Source organism: Strix uralensis, unplaced genomic scaffold (genome assembly GCF_047716275.1).
Source record: "Strix uralensis isolate ZFMK-TIS-50842 unplaced genomic scaffold, bStrUra1 scaffold_429, whole genome shotgun sequence".
NCBI lineage: Eukaryota > Metazoa > Chordata > Aves > Strigiformes > Strigidae > Strix > Strix uralensis.
Genome location: NW_027437023.1, coordinates 13610 through 29083, shown reverse-complemented (window position 1 = coordinate 29083; position 15474 = coordinate 13610). Strand labels below are relative to the sequence as shown.

At 61.3% G+C, this 15474-nt stretch overlaps 2 protein-coding genes across 3 annotated transcripts; one reads left to right on the top strand and one right to left on the bottom strand.

Annotated features, from left to right (window-relative positions):
- Positions 1-193: 193 nt before the first annotated feature.
- G6PC3 (glucose-6-phosphatase catalytic subunit 3) lies at positions 194-3816 on the bottom strand. 2 transcript variants are annotated; one of them, XM_074857949.1, is made up of 7 exons: positions 3719-3816; positions 2801-3027; positions 2418-2524; positions 1825-1906; positions 1370-1488; positions 1094-1235; positions 194-979 (listed from the first exon to the last, which is right to left on the bottom strand). In XM_074857949.1, the coding sequence occupies exons 2-7, from the start codon at positions 3016-3018 to the stop codon at positions 628-630; spliced, it is 1020 nt and encodes a 339-aa protein (XP_074714050.1). In that variant the 5' UTR covers positions 3019-3027; positions 3719-3816; the 3' UTR covers positions 194-627. The 2 variants fall into 2 exon arrangements, with proteins under 2 accessions (XP_074714050.1, XP_074714051.1); XM_074857950.1 differs by lacking the exon at positions 3719-3816 and having other exon boundaries at positions 2801-3501.
- Positions 3817-3881: 65 nt separating this feature from the next.
- LSM12 (LSM12 homolog) lies at positions 3882-15373 on the top strand. The gene is made up of 5 exons (XM_074857945.1): positions 3882-4066; positions 7134-7267; positions 12557-12666; positions 13122-13248; positions 14314-15373. The coding sequence occupies exons 1-5, from the start codon at positions 3946-3948 to the stop codon at positions 14404-14406; spliced, it is 585 nt and encodes a 194-aa protein (XP_074714046.1). The 5' UTR covers positions 3882-3945; the 3' UTR covers positions 14407-15373.
- The last annotated feature ends 101 nt before the right edge of the window (positions 15374-15474 follow it).

The window sequence follows — 15474 nt, the reverse complement described above, 5'->3', positions numbered from 1 at the left end:
CTACGTGCCTCAGTTTCCCCACCGACAGGGCTGCACCTTTCCCATCCATCCGGCGCGGTATCGGGGTGCTGAGCTGCACCAGCTCGGCTGTGGGGGCTCCATCCACCCCGTTACCCCCCCAGCCTGGGCTCTGCCCTGCCCCGGGGGTCCCCAGCCCTGCCCCTGCCCCCTCTTTTTGAAGGACTCAGTGCCAGCAGGTTGGTAACTGGTTTTATTTGGTTAGAAATGGGGTGACCCCTCCGGCACTGGGGGGGACCCCAGAGGGGGAAACTGAACTGGGAGAACTGGAGCAGCTGGAAGGGGGGGGGGGACAGTGGGAAATGGTGCTGTTTGTCCCCCCCCCCCCAGTGACCCCAAGGCTGGGGCTGTCCCTGCGCTGTGTCCCCAGACCTGCTGGGCAGGGGGTACCCCCAGCTCTGCCACCCCCCTGCTCGCCCCACGCTGGGGGGGGGCGCCCTGCCCTGGGGGGGAGCAGCACTGTTAGCACAGCGAGGGTTAAACTGGCCTGTGGTCCCAAGGGGGGGACACGTGGGTGCCCTCCTGGCACAGCGATGGGCGGGGTGGGGCACAGGACTGGCAGGGACACAGTGGGGTCCCCTACGGTGGGGACCCTACCCTGGGGACCCCCTACTCGGCGTGGGGGGAGCCCCGCGGGCGGGTGACAGAGAGAACGAGCCGGGGCAGGACAGATGCCACCAGCCAGGGCCCGGCCGCGTACTTGAGGAAGCTGGTGCCGTACCACAGCGTCATGTCCGCCGGCTGGGGAAGCCGGTGCAGGCCCTGGATGGCCACCAAGGCCAGGACGGCGCTGGCCACGCGCTGCTGGGGGTCCAACCGCTCCCCCTGGTGCAGGGGGAAGCCGGTGGCCAGCCCCAGGCCCAGGGCGCTGCCGGCAACGCGGCAGATGGAGGCGAAGGGCCGGGTGTCGAGGCGAAGCCAGGAGGGATCTGAGCACCATTTGGTGGCCAAACGGATGGACCTGGGGGGGGGGATCCTTAGGGGGGCAGCAAATCCCTGGGGCTAGCCCCCCCCGGCAGCCTGGGGGTGGGTAAATCCCTGGGACTAGCCCCCCCACACCCCGCCAGGCACTCACCAGTCGATGTCGATGCCGGTGGCGGTCACCAGGCCGTGCAGGGCGAGGGAGGTGAGCAGCAGGGCCAGCGCGGTGGCCACGAAGAAGCCCAGGGTGCGGGTGGCCGGGGTGCGAGCCTGCAGCCCCCAGCCCAGGGCTGCTCCTGGATGGCAACGACAAGGCACGGTGGGCTACCAGGATGGATTGAGGTGGGGGGGGGCTCAAGGCCCAAAATGCCCTGGCCCAGGGGTGGGTGTTGGAGTCTGGGTAGAGGGACCAACATGTTCCCCCACTCACCTGCCAGGATGCCACCGACTACCTGATGGGGGAAGTGGGCCAGGATGAAGACCCTTGATAGCCCCACGGCCAGCTGGAGCAGGGCGTAGGTGCCAAAGGGGGCCAGCTTCGCCGCGGGGCTGGAAGGCAAAGAGGGTGAGTGGCAGGGACGCAGCCAGCGGCTCCGGCTCGGGCTCCTGAGCGCGCTGAGCCGGGCAGGGCAGGTTTGGCGCCGCTCGGCAAGAGGAATGATTAAAAAGGTGAAAGTAGCCAAAAAAAAAAGCAGCTCAGTGAGGCAGGGGGGGCTTTGCGGGGGGTCTCCAGGGCTTTGCAGCTTGTTCCTGCAGCACAGAGGTGCCAGGGTAAAGCTGTGCTGCCCAGGGAGCCCACTGAGGAAGGGTCCCACCTCACCCTTCCCTCTTCCAAAAAGAGCTCTGGAGATTTCCAAGTGTTGTTTTCCCCCTCCTGGGACTCACCTCCTGGAGTGTCTGGCTGCCAGCGCGGTGACCAGTGGCCAAAGGGCCGCCCCCATGATCATGCAGTGGCCGGAGGGGCTCCCTGCGAAGGGGACAGTGGGTCAGGGGGGGGAGCGTGTGGCAGCGGGGCGAGCGCCCGACGTCACCCCGGGAGAGTTGGGGACGCGTCTGCTGAGCCTCGCCCCGCCTGTGCCCCGTCCCTCCTGGCCGACCGCCGCGGGGGGCTCGGCTCGAGGATGAGGATGGAACGAGCCGGTGCCTGTGGATGATGGTCGCCCACACACAAAAAAATAAAAGAAAGGGTTTTTTTTGCCCCGGTCCCTGCCGCCGGCAGACTCTCCTGTGGGTTTCCTGGCCCCGGAGCCGCCCGCGCCGTGCCAGCAGCCGTGGCGCCCAGCCCGCGCCCCGCCGCTCGCTCGTTTGCTGTGCTGCAAGGTGCTGGCTAACGAACGGCTTTCCCCGCTCAGCACATCCTGCCAGCGCGGTGACACCCTCCAGCTTCAGCATTCCCATCCGGACGGGGCCTCCCGGCTCCTGCAGCCCTTCCCTCCGCATCCCGGAGCCGCGAGGAAAAGCTTTTGCCTGTAACTCACCCGGTCCCGTTTCACAGGAGAGGGGGAACTGGCGCAGCGTGACCAGCTCCTTGGTGCTGAGCCCCGACTCATGGACCCACCAGAACGGGCGCTCCCCGAATAACAACCTGGAGGGGAGAGAAACCACAGAGCAGTGAACGGCCCAACGCCTTCGCCGCCCAACCCTGTGGAGCCGAGGGCTGAAGCCGGCAGCGGGAGGGCAGGATCCTGCCTGTTCTTACAGCTCCTGGCTGTTTTCTGGCAGATCTGTTACTGTCCGCGTCTCTGCCCGCCCAGCGGAGCCCGTGGTTGTCTTTCTGCTACAGTGAACGTGCCACCGCTCAGCCCTCGGGGTGTCACCAGGTGTGACAGGGACCCTGTGACTCCCTTGGCTCTTCCCTCACCATTTGAGAACCACGTTGAGCCACTCTGACACCAGGCCGATCCACAGCACCGACACCCCCACTTTGCGGTCCAGAAAATAGGCGAGAGGGAAAAAGATGGTGAAGATGGATTTGGGATCGGCCAGGGAAGTCACCGAGATCCAGAACTTTTCCAGCCAGGGCGGCCCGGACTGCAGCACCTCTGCGAAGCGGATCCCGGCGGCGTGCAGGGCATCCATGGCGCCGGGCTGGAGGGAGAGGGGCAGCGTTAGAGCTCAGGCCTTGGAACAGGCAGAGACCTCGGGAAGGGGGTGGGAGGTGGCTCCCTTGGGTGGGTGTCACGTTGTGGCTGGCTCCCGTGCTCGGTGTCACCCTGAGGGACGCCTTGGCGCGTGATGCCAGCGCTGGCGTGGCTTCAGGGAGCCGTTTGCCACCTGAAGTTTGCCCACGAAGGACTCTCGGCCTTCGCATCCCGCCCGTGGCTCGGCAGCTCCAGCGGGGGACGGCAGCGTCGTGTGCGGGGGGGGCTGCTGAGGGCCGGCACCGGGCAGGGCCCCGCCTGACGCCTGCTCTGGGCTGACCCAGCGTGGGCACATCCCGGGGGTCTCAGTGTGGGGTTCCCCGGAGCAGCCAGGCTGCCCTGAAGAGCTCCAGCCTCTTTGGGCCGGTGTGGGGCCTCCCGGGGGTCTCCCTGGAGGCAGCTCGGGGCCTCGCTGGACCCGGTTTGGGGCCTCCCTGGAGCAGGCCCGGGGCCTCGCCGGGGTCTCCCTGGAGCAGGCCCGGGGCCTCCCTGGTGTTTTCCTGGGTCCCCCCGGCGCTGCCGGCGCGGCCTGGCCCTGCCGGGGGATCCCGGTGGGGCTGAGGAGGGGGTGTCCATCAACAGTGAGCCCCCCCTCCCCGCTCCCGTCACCGCCCCCCCCCCCCGAGGCCCGCGCTCACCCGGCCTCCTCTGCCTACACTTCCCAGCAGCCCCCGCGGCACCGGCCGGCTACGGGGAGGCGCGAGGGACACACATCAGAGGGGCGGGGCCAGCGCGCGCGCCCCGCCTCCCCCCCGGCGCCAAGGTCACCCCGCCCCCTCGTCGCGCGCGGTGACGTCACGCCGCGGCCCCGCCCCCGCCGCGCCTGGCCCGGGCTGAGCCTGCGGCCGCTGCGGGCTGAGAGAAGATGGCGGCGCCGGGCGAGTACTTCAGCGTGGGCAGCCAGGTGTCGTGCCGCACTTGCCAGGAGCAGCGCCTGCAAGGCGAGGTGGTCGCCTTCGACTACCCCAGCAAGATGCTGGCGCTCAGTATCCCTTCGGCAGTGCCTCGCCGGGCCCGCTGCGGCCCGGGCACGGCCCGCTTGGGCCTCCGCCGCCCGCCCGCTGGGGAGCGGGGGGGGGTGGGTCTGAGGGGAGGGCTGAGGGGGGCGAGGGGGGGTAAGGAGAGGCCTTGGGGGGGGGCGTGGTGCTGGGGGGGGGATCTCTGCGGGGAGCTCCGTGGAGGGTTTCTTGGGGGGAGCGGGGAGCTCGATAGGGAGGTTTTGGGGGGAGTGAGGAGCCCTGTAGTGGGGTTAGTGGGGGGGGGAGTGGGGCGCTGTATAGGGGGGTTTTGGGGGGAGTGAGGAGGCTTGTGTGGGGTGGGGGGTGGGAGGGAGTAGGGTGCTATAGAGGGAGGTTTTGGGGGGGAGTGAGGAGCCCTGTAGTGGGGTTAGTGGGGGGGAGTGGGGCACTGTATAGGGGGCGTTTGGGGGGAGTGAGGAGGCTTGTAATGGGGTTGGGGGGGCAGTGGGGCGCTGTATAGGGAGGTTGGGGGGGGGACTGAGGAGTCCTGTAGTGGAGTTACAGCGGGGGGAGTGGGGCATCGTATAAAGAGGTTTTGGGGGGGAGTGAAGAGCCTTTGTGGGGTTGGGGGCGGGGGATAGTAGGATGCCATATAGGGAGGTTTTGGGGGGAGTGAGGAGCCCTGTAGTGGAGTTAATGGGGGAGATCTGGGGTGCCTGATAGGGAGGGTTTTGGAGGGAAAGAGTAGCCCCATAGTGGGGTTTGGGGGGGTGAGTGGGGAGCCCTTTAGTGGGGTTATTGGGAGTGGGGTGCACTGTAGTGAGGTTTGGGGGGAGTTGGGCTCTATAGAAATGTTGTGGGGGGGAGTGGGGAGCATTTTAGTTGGGTTATGGGGGAAGTGGGGTGCACTGGTGAGGTTTGGGGGGCAGTGGGATGCCCTACAGGAAGGTTTTGGGGGAGTGAGGAGCCCCATGGTGGGGTTATTGGGGGTGGGTGCTGTATAGGAGGGTTCTGGGGGGGAATCCTAGAGGGGCTTGGGAGGGTGAGGAGCTGCATAGAGGCCTGGGAATGGGGGTCTCCCGCAGGGCTGTGGGGTTTTTAGGGGAGGCCTTGGAGGCATGTTGAGGCCCTGGGGGGGGACAGGGGCACCCTGTGGGGTTCAGGGAGGATGGGGGGGATCTTGAGGACAGGAGGGGCCCTGGGGGGTTCCTGGGAGGGGGATGGTACCTCTTTGGGGGTGCAGAGGGAGGCAGGGTGAGGTCCTGTGCAGCAGGAAGGGCTTGGTGGGGTTTAGGGGGGGTGGGAGCTCATAGGAGTTATGGGGGTCAGGAGACCCCTGTGGAGTTCCAGGGGGTGGGGGGGGGGCACAGTGGGCCTGTGGGGGTTTAAGGGGAGCCTTGTGGGCTGTAGGAGAGATTTGGGGAGCCCTGTGGGGCAGGCCTGGGGGGTGAGGAGAGATGGGGGGTGTGCAGGGAGAAGTGTCCCTCGGCTGGGGGAGCCAAGGGGACAGGGGGTCTGGGGCTGCCCTGCAGGGAGGAGAGACAGAAAGGCAACGCTTGGGGGTTTAAAATATAGATCTTGTATGCACATTAAGGAAAAAAAAGGATATGCTTTTCTTTTTAATCTGCAAGTAAGGGTAAGGCAAAGGGCTGCCAGAGAACAGCAGAGGGACCGCAGAGAGTTCATGGAGGTGGATGCTCAGCCCAGGGACTGGTGCTGGAAGGGAGCTGGGGAAATAAATGCTGCAAGCCCCAGGGGTGGCTTCTGGAGGGAATGAGAGAGGAAGGGACGAGCTGTGAGAGGGGTTTGTGTCTGTGGAGGCTGGATCTGTGAGAAATGTGGTCGGAAGAGCCCTGCGGGGTGCCTGGGTGTGATACGGTCCTGGAGGGGGACTGGGGACCTGGCCCGGGGTGAGCCCCTGTGCTGGTGTGGTTCAGGTGGGGGAAGCTCCCCCAGGCCCGAGCAGAGGCCGCAGGAAAGTCTTAACCAATGTCCAACAGGTTGGCTTAGTGCATTGTGCTGCTCTGGAGAGGGCTCAGAGCTCCTGCTCCGGCTTTGCCCTGAGTCTGGCTCTTCCTCCCCAAGCTGGGATGCTCCATCCTGAAGGAAGAGACCGGAATTCCCCGGGCATCCCTCGTTTTCTCTCTTTTATTGCAAAGCGTTTGCTAGGGAGGGCTTCACCTGCACAGCCAGGCTTGGGGGGGGACATGAGAGGAGAGGAAAAGCGACCTCCACGAGCATCTTTTCCGAGGAGGAGCCAGTGTCGGGGTGAAGGGGCTCTCTGTGCCGTGCTCCCCGCTCCTGCCAGCAGCTGAGGGAGCGGAGGGCGAACGACGCAGCCTCCTGGGGAACAGATTGCGCAGGAATTAATGTCAGCTCTGGAAGGGGTGTTTGTTGGTTTTTTTGTTTTTTTGTTTTTTTTTTTCTGGGGGTGGTGCACTGTTGTCTCATTTACACTTTCCAGTCGTGCTGCCATACCGACCACAACAAACCTCGCAGCGTTCGAGGGGCTGCCCGGGAGGTGTGTGAGGGCGACGAGGCCTTTCTCAGGGAGCTGCCGAGTAGCTCCCCTTTCATCCACGCTAGGGACTGCTCCTGGGGAGGCTCTGGCTTAGCTGCTGCCTGCAAGACAAAATACTTATGGTATAAAAAGTGCAAATTTGAGGCGTTTGGTTGTTCTGGTTCACTTCCCCGTGCAGACCAGCGTTTGTGGCGAGCGGGAAAGCGGGCAGCACCGCAGCTGGGGCCGTGGGAGCAGCCCCTCCGTGTTTCTCCAGCTAGTCGGGGCTAAATTCCTTTTTCAGAGGAGACCACGCGGCATCCCAGGCTGCCTGTGTTCTGGGTACAGCAGCTGTTGGCTGGAAAACTTGTGTTATAGTCAGGAAAACTGAATCAGCATTAAATAGGTCCAAGAAGAGGTGGGTGGTGGTGTCGGGGTCTCACAGATGACCCCGTGCTCGGTTGAGGAGGCGCAGGGGTGGTGGAGGAACGTGCTGAAGACCAAATGTTCTCCCAGTTTGCTCCTGGACAGCTTTGTGCATCAGGCCTGTAAATATCTCTGGATTTGTTTTCCTTAATGTTTTTTCCCCTCCAGAATGCCCCTCTTCCAGTGGAAAGCCTAATCACGCAGATATCCTGCTTGTAAACTTACAGTATGTTTCAGAAGTGGAAATAATTAATGACCGCACGGAAACGCCTCCTCCTTTAGCTTCACTCAATGTTAGCAAGGTAAGAACCTGCCCTCGTGGGCTCGGAGGCGTTTGCTGCTGGCAGGGAGGGCTTCGTGTGGGGGGGTCCCTGCCTCGAGCTTTTAAACTTTAAATCACCCAATTCCATCGCAGCCTGCTGCGGCGCTGTTAAGGGTTGAGGTGATGAGATTTTGGGTCTGTTGAGTCTCCGTGACTCGCTGCTGGGGTGTCTGTAGCGAGGGCGCAGCCAGCTTGAGCCTCCCTGCGTCGGGATCGCTCAGCGCGGGGGCTGAGCTCTTGGGTGAGGGAAAGATGCTCCTAGTTTGGTTTAATCAGAGAGTAAAGTCCTCGTCAGCCTGAACAAGGGGCTGGGTGCTGTGCTCACCCGGGCAGCTGATCCTGTGGCTGCTCTCAGCTCCCCTGAGCACCCTTTGGTCTGTATTTGCTCCGGCGGGGTCCTGCCGTGTAGATTTAATTACCTGGGTGACGCTGCATCCTCCTGTGAAAGCACCAGCGGTGCTGAAGGTGTGCACGGGGAGCTCGGGGAACGCCTGTGCTCTCCTCAGAGGCCGTGGCGGGAATAAGTGTGGATTTCTGCGCTGGCAAGCGGGTGCAAGTTGCTGCCCGAAACACTGACCAAGAATTTCAGTCTCAGGACCTCTGGTTTTTAGTAATGTTGAGGCTGCAGAGCACCTTTTCACTCAGGGCGGGGTGGAAAGTCCAGTGGTCTCGATCCTCCTGGCTCCATGGCAGCCCCGGCGCCTCTGCTGGAGGACGTGGTGCTTCGCTGGTCGGAGAGGAGGAGGATGGAGCCCCTTGTAAATGTGCAACAGGTTCTTCCCCTGACAGCGAATGACTCGAATGCTCAAATCAAAACCTTCCAGAGAAGATGAGTGTGGCTGAAGCTGGTGTTCTGCTCACCTGAGCCTGTGCCGCTCCTCCTGGGTGCTCTCTCTTCCGAGATCCCAGGTTAAGAACACGCTACAACGCTTTTTGCGTTCCCGTGGGTGATGCTAGATGAGGTTTGTGCTTCGGCGGGTGCCCTCTGCCTGCAGCTCCCTCCGTGCGAGCATTGGTCGTCTTCAGAAACTGGTTTGGGGTGAAGCTGAGCAGCGGGGGAGTGGACAGGAGCGGCGAAGCACGCGCGGAGTTGAATTTTGAGGAACTGCTTTTCATACGTCCTTCTGGAAAGGGATCGGTTCTGATGCCCAGCGCTGATGTCAAAAAAAAAAAAAAGGGAAGGCGAACCCGAGCCCTCGATGCTGGTGCGAAGTGGCTGGAAGCCGGGTGTGGGGTGTGGCTGTGGGGTTTTTTCAGTTGTCACCTCCTTGTCCCACGGGGAAACCTCCTCTGTGACAGGGAGGCTCGGGCAGGCTCTGCCTGCAGGTCGGTGTCCTGTGGGTGGCACCAGCTGGGCGTCCGGAGCCCCCGTGGGTTCCTTCACCTCGGATTAGCACGTTGGTGGAGGTCTCAAATGTCACAACCACCGTAAGGATACAACTGTCGTTGTAATTGCATCGAGTGACGTCGCTGGGAGCGCAGCCGGGAGGTGGACGGGCCTGCTGAGGGGAAATCGCCCCACGTGACGTCAAATACTCGCTTCAGGCTTTCCGGCATCAAAATAATTACTGTGGATCTGGTGTGGGGAGGGGGGAAAAAATGAATCAAGTTGTATCTTCAGTGGATGGAAGTCGGTGTGCAGCCACCAGCGTGACCGTGTCCCCATCTCCAGTGACAGGAGACTTTAACCTGGTGAAGGGCCTGGAGAGTCAATCCTGTGAGGAGCGATTGAAGGAGCTGGGACTGTTCAGTGTGAGGAGGAGAAGGTGAGGGGAGACCTCATCACTCTACAGCTCCCTGCAAGGACGTTGTGGAGAGGTTGGTGCTGGTCTCTTCTCCCAGGTGATTAGTGACAGAACAAGAGGGAACGGCTTTAAACTGCAACAGGGGAGGTTCAGACTGGACATGAGGAACAAATGTTTCCCAGAAAGAGTGGTCAGAGAGTGGAATAGGCTGCCCAGGCAGGGGGTGGAGTCCCCACCCCTGGGTGTGTTTAAGGGTCGTTTGGATGAGCTGTTGGGGGATGTGGGGTAGGGGAGAACTTTGTAGAGTCGGGCTGAGGGTTGGACTCTGATCCCGAGGGTCTTTTCCAACCTGGATGATTCTGGAATTCTGAGCGTTTTTCCGTGTTGCTCTGACCTGCGTCTCCTCTCCCGTGAATGCACAGGCATGCTGGGGTCTGATGGTGCTACAGGACTGGAATAGAGATGAGATGATACTGGTCATACTGGGAAAAGGAGCTGTTAGCACACGGGGATGCTTGTGGTGCGCTGGGGCAAGGCCTTGCTGCTCTGAAAGACCCCGGAGAGCGAGTGGAGCCCTCGGGAGATGCTCAGCCCTTCCCTCCACTGCCTGGTCCTTGGTGGAGACAAAATGTTGGGACCAGAAGCCTTGTTGGGCTTGGAAGGCAGCAGGATCCGTCCGTGGGGGGCCCAGGCTGGCAGGGGTCCGAGCCCGTGTTGGAAGGGGGCAGGGGTGCAGGCTGGTGGAAGGCGCAGGCAGGAGGAGAGCGGGTCATCGGCTGCAGGTGGCTGTCGTGAGGCTGCTGCGGGAGAGATCCTGCCTGCACCACAGCCTCCCCTGGGGGAGGCTTCAGGAGGGCTGCAGGGTGAAAACTGGGGTGCGGGGGGAGAAATGCTTTGTGAACCAGGGCAGGGGAAGGGGGCAGATGTGTGGCTCCCCTCCGGCAGCTGTGGAGCGGCTGGAGGAGCCGGTGAGGAGAGAACGCGGGAGTGACGGAGGGCTGGCAGCGCGTCAGTCCAGGTACGGCTGAGCTCAAAGCTTCCCGCTGCCGGCCATGGGCGAGATGTCACTGCAGAGCCTGGGGCCTGCGCCGGTACCTCTGGGGACACCAGCCTGTCCCGTGGGGCTGGCACCTGCCCGGGGACCTCGGCATGGCGCTCGGTAACCGTGCCAGGGAGAGGTTTTGGAGGGATCCCGTTGACTTGCCACCTGGGTTACGCCGTGCTCGGCTCTTCTCACCAGGCTGCAAGCACCCAAGCGGCATGGGGGGGCCATCCCGGCAGCGGGGGCCATGGCACGGTGCTCCGGTGGCCCTCGCTGGCTCTTTTTTTTGCTGCACGCCACGTTTTCCAGCATTCACAGGGACGTGAATAGGGAAGTGAGTCACTCATTCATGCCGCCGTCGCACAAGGTGTGTGTATCCGAGTCTCTTCAATAGCCCCGGCGCCTTCGGGTGCTCGCTGCGGGGGGGCCGTGCTGGGAACAAGGGGGCTCTTGAATATGAATCGGGGAGGCTGGAAGTTGGAGGCTCAGCGTTACCTTGTGCGGGGCTAGAGGTGATGAACAGGGAGAGCACATCCTATTGTGGGGGAAGGATGAGAGCGCTGGATCTTGGCGCTTGGTTAATAACGGAGTTAATAACCAACGTAGCGAGTGAGGCAGCTCGAGGTGGGGGCTGATGCGTCCAGGTAGAAGCAGGAGGACGAGGTTGGGCTTTGCTGGGTGCTCTTGATCCTGGGGTTTAGGAGCACCCGATGAAATAATGTTGGGGTGCTGCCTGTGGTGACAGCACGTGAGGGACTGCTCTTCATCCGGGGTTTCCCATCTTCTTGTCACCTGCCTCCTGGCAGGGCTGTCCCCAAAGCCTGTCCCGGCACGCACGTCCCTCCTGGGACTTGCATGTGAGCAGGCAGGGAAGGAGGAGCTGATGCAGCCGCTGGAGGAGCATCCCGAGGCCTGGTAAAGCCCGAGTGTTAAAAATGGACAAAGCTGGTCTAAACTTCAGGTGCGCAGCGCGAGGGGAAGCTCTGCCGGAGGGAGCCGTGGTGGGCACGGCAGAGGAGGTCCGTGTGCTCTGTGCTGTGGTTTTCAGCCCGTCCACGTTGTGGCAGAGGGGGGGATGCTTTGGTGCAGGCGATGGGCTGGTTGGGAATCAGATACACCAGCCCCGGGGGGAGCACCCCAGGTCGGGTGAGGTGTTGGTGCAGCCTCAGAGAAGGCTGGTGGTCGCGTGGGTGACGCGGATGCAGGAAAGTTACTGGGGAACGTTGCACCCAGCCTTACAAACCAGTTTGGAAGCCTCACTGGTGGTCTCAGTAATTCTGACGTGGAGTGGGGCGGGTGGCTTCAGAGACAGCTTGTGCTGGGGCCGAGAAAGGATCCTGTCCCCCGTTGAGGCTTCCCTTGCTCACCAGGAGGCTGAGGAGCACGTGGCGAGCACCCAAACGGTGCTGGAGCAGCGAGCTGGGCCCACCTGGGCACGGAGAGGAGACGCAGCGGGCTGGCTCCCGTTTCAGGAGACGGGCTAGCCGGGACAGGGAAACCTCTCCCTTATTGGCGTTATTTGCTACAAAAAGTGTCCCCGCTCAGTGAGAACTCGGGCTTTCCGTACCCAGAGAGGGCTTTGGAAAGGGTGAAGCCGTCCTCACGCTGCACGGAGGAAGCCGGTCTGGCTTGGGGAGCACTTACAGGCGCGAGGCTGTTCTGGGGAGGAGGAAGAGGAGGAGGAAGAGGAGGGCCGGCGTGGGCAGCAATGCTAATGTGGCTCTTCCACTGCGGCAGCTCCAGCCGGGGAAAGGCGGCTGGTCCAGCGCCGCCTGCCCGTCTCCTGCCTCCAGGCAGCTGCAGCTCCTTCTCCTCCCGCGGGATTTAAGACGGGGGATGCCAGGCTCGGGGCTTCTCCTCTCCGCTCTGCGACCTCGCCAGCACAATCACCGCACACGGACGTGGTGAGCTGCCGGGTGACTCCCAAATAACCAATTCTGCTTTTTATATTTTTTGGAACAGAGTAAGTGCTCCGGGATAAAGTTCCTCATACTCCTGCATGGTCTGTACGGAGGCGTTTACACCCCGCGAGCCCTAACGTAATGGTTATTCTGGGCTCGTCTTTCCCATCGTATCCCCTGAGTAAACAGCAAGTGGAAGGTGGTTTGGACCTAAAACGCAGCAATTAATTTGGAAAAGGCAGAGGGGAAGGTGGTGCTTGTGCGTCTGGCCCCGGCAGCGGATTCCCTCCCTGTACCTGAACAGGGGGATGCGAAAAGGCGGTGCCACATCCCCCAAAATATTGGGAGGGGGGCGCTGACGGTGCCTCAAAAAGGAACTAAGCCGTTGCTTGAAATCCGTGTGGAGAAAGGTGTGGTGGGAGGGTGGAGATGGCACGTTCCTCGTTACCCTGATTTAATTGTCGAGCCGGCCAGCGAGCGGCAGAGCTGCGTCTGCGGGTGGGACCTACGTCCCCCTGGAGCTCTCGTGGCCGCTCGGGCGATGCTCAGCCGAGCTCCCTCTCTCTCTGTCTCCCCTCCAGCTTGCCAACAAAGCGCGGACGGAGAAGGAAGAGAAGATGAGCCAGGCGTATGCAATTAGTGCTGGTGTCTCTCTGGAGGGGCAGCAGCTCTTCCAGACTATACATAAGACGTAAGTCCCCTCCTCGGTGCCTCCTGGGCTCTGCCCCGGCCTCTGCGCCGCTGGCTGGGAGCCGCTCGTACCCCTGCGTAGCCCGGGGTGGGGGGTTTGCGTTGCCTGATCCCTCCAGCTCGCCACAAAATTGTGTCCTGGGACGCGCCGGCCGGAGCCACGCAGTCCTCGGGGGCATGTGTGGGAGGGAGGATGCCTCCCTGCCTGCTCCCTGCCTCTTCCTGGCACACACCAGCCACGTGCCCGTCCCTGTGGGCTCACACCCCTCTCTGGTTGTGCACCCAGGAGGTGCTGGGTGGATTTTTCACCCACGACACCTCCTCGGTGAGGCGCAGGATGGCGCTGGGGACGGGTGGTGGCTTTGAGGGGCTGGGGGATGCCAGAGCACAGCCCTGAGCCCCGGGGCGGTTGCGCTCGCTGATCCTTTTTCCTGATCCTTTTTCCCTCCCCTGCAGCATTAAAGACTGTAAATGGCAGGAGAAGAACATAGTTGTGATGGAAGAAGTCGTTATCGCCCCTCCCTATCAAGTGGAAAACTGTAAAGGCAAAGAGGGAAGCGCGCTGAGTCACGTACGCAAAATAGTGAGTACGGGCGGGGGGGGTGTCTGGGGACACCATATAAAGACATAAAAATATCTTTGCTGATGACCTAGACGAGGGGATCGAGTGCCCCCTCAGTCAGTTTGCAGATGACACCCAGTTGGGTGGGAGTGTTGATCTGCTCGAGGGTGGGGAGGCTCTGCAGAGAGACCTGGCCAGGCTGGAGCGATGGGCTGAGCCCAACTGGGGGAGTTTCATTAAGGGCAAATGCCGGGTGCTGCCCTTGGGCCACAACAACCCCCAGCAGGGCTACAGGCTTGGGGAGGGGTGGCTGGAGAGCTGCCAGTCAGAGAGGGACCTGGGGGGGATTGGTAATGAGCCAGCAGTGTGCCCAGGTGGCCAAGAAGGCCAATGGCATCCTGGCTTGTATCAGCACCAGCGTGGCCAGCAGGGACAGGGGAGGGATCTCACCCCTGGGGAGGCCGCCCCTCGATGAGTGGGTTCAGTTTTGGGCCCCTCACCCCAAAAAGGCCATTGAATGACTTGAGCGTGTCCAGAGAAGGGCAACGGAGCTGGTGCAGGGTCTGGAGCACAGGTCTGATGGGGAGCGGCTGAGGGAACTGGGGGGGTTTAGTCTGGAGAAGAGGAGGCTGAGGGGAGACCTCCTGGCCCTCTGCAACTCCCTGAAAGGAGGGTGCAGGGAGGGGGGATGAGTCTCTTGAGCCAAGGAACCAGCGCCAGGCCAAGAGGGAATGGCCTCAAGCTGCGCCAGGGCAGGGTCAGACCGGCTCTTAGGAAGGATTTCTTTGCAGAAGGGGTTGTTGGGCGTTGGAATGGGCTGCCCAGGGCAGGGGGGGAGTCCCCATCCCTGGAGGGGTTGAAGAGTCGGGTTGACCCAGCGCTGAGGGATCTGGTGGAGTTGGGAACGGTCAGGGTGAGGTTCCTGGTGGGGCTGGAGGAGCTTCAAGGGCTTTTCCAACCTCGATGGTTCTGGGATCCCCTGGGGACACCCGTGTGGATCTCCACCCCCCCCCCGCCCCGGGGGGATCCCCTGCCTTTTCGTTAAACCCTTCTTTTCTGTCCATCCCACCCTCCTCGCTGTGGCAGGTGGAGAAACATTTTCGAGACGTGGAAAGCCAAAAGGTAATGCAGCGTTCACAAGCACAGCAGACACAGAAGGAGACGTCCCTCTCGTCCTGAGGCCACCGCCCGGCGCCGGGGCCTCCCCCACCGCCCCCCCCCCAGAGCCACCGAAGGCAGGAGGGCGGCGGCGGCGGGGGTTCAACTTTTATTTCCTTTTTTTTTCTTTTTTTTTTTTTTGAGCTCGTTAATGGGGAGCTCAACCGATTCCAAACCTTAGACTTTAAAACAAACGAGAAAAGAGAATAATTTAAAAGCTCATGCATTACTTGACTAACAGACTTTCTTTTGTCCGCCATGTTTTCTTTCCTACCAGCCAGTCAGACTTTGTTAGTTTTATTTTTTCACCTTTCTATTCCTTTTTCCTCCCCCTTCCCCTGCTCCCACCCCCCCCCTTTACTTTTCTAAAGGGGGTCTGTCCCCCCCCCTCTGCCTATCCCATCAGAGGACCTCCCCCTCCCCACAAACCCCCCCAAAAATAAAAGTAACGAGCTGACTGCGGTGGCCGACCCGGGACCCTTGTGACCAGCGCGGTCTCGTTTTAATTTTGTTTGCACAGGGCAAGGCTTGAATTAGTCTTATTTTTCTTATCTTTAAATATATATATGAATATATATTAAAATGTTCTTTAAATATTTTCTGCTTCTAGCAGTTCTCTCGACCAGGATCGTGGCAAAAAAACCCCCCTGTCACCCCCTGCTCCCCCCTCCCACCCCCCCGGCCCTGCTACCCCCACCCAGGGCCTGCGTTTGGGGTCATTTTTTCCCCCCCTTTTTTTTTTGTTTTTATTATTTTTTTGCCCCTTTTTTAGGTTTTCTTAATTTTTTTTTTTTTTTTGCCATGATCCTCCCCCCCTCCCCTTTTTTTGTTTTGTTTTTTAAAATAAATGGATCAAAATCAAACAATTCAAGCCCTGCCTTTAGAAGAGTTAAAAAGTTAAAAAAAAAAAAAATTTAAAAAAAAAAAAGGAAAATTTTTTAGTATTGTTTAGCAAAAACAATAAAACCCGAAATTTTTTTAACCATCACCCGTGTCCGGCGCTCTGGGGGCGGGGCCTGCGCCAGGGGCGGGGCTTCCCTAGGGGGCGGGGCCAGACATGCGGGGAGCGGTCGCTATTGGGCGGGGCTT

Coding starts and splice junctions, on each gene's coding strand:
- G6PC3 (XM_074857949.1), bottom strand. CDS start 3,018: ATGGATGCCCTGCACGCCGCCGGGATCCGCTTCGCAGAGGTGCTGCAG. Junction 1,236..1,369: donor AGTCGGTGGCATCCTGGCAG/GTGAGTGGGGGA, acceptor GTTGCCATCCAG/GAGCAGCCCTGGGCTGGGGG. Junction 980..1,093: donor ACCGGCATCGACATCGACTG/GTGAGTGCCTGG, acceptor CCCCCCCCCCAG/GTCCATCCGTTTGGCCACCA.
- LSM12 (XM_074857945.1), top strand. CDS start 3,946: ATGGCGGCGCCGGGCGAGTACTTCAGCGTGGGCAGCCAGGTGTCGTGC. Junction 4,067..7,133: donor CAGCAAGATGCTGGCGCTCA/GTATCCCTTCGG, acceptor TTTCCCCTCCAG/AATGCCCCTCTTCCAGTGGA. Junction 7,268..12,556: donor CTTCACTCAATGTTAGCAAG/GTAAGAACCTGC, acceptor TCTCCCCTCCAG/CTTGCCAACAAAGCGCGGAC.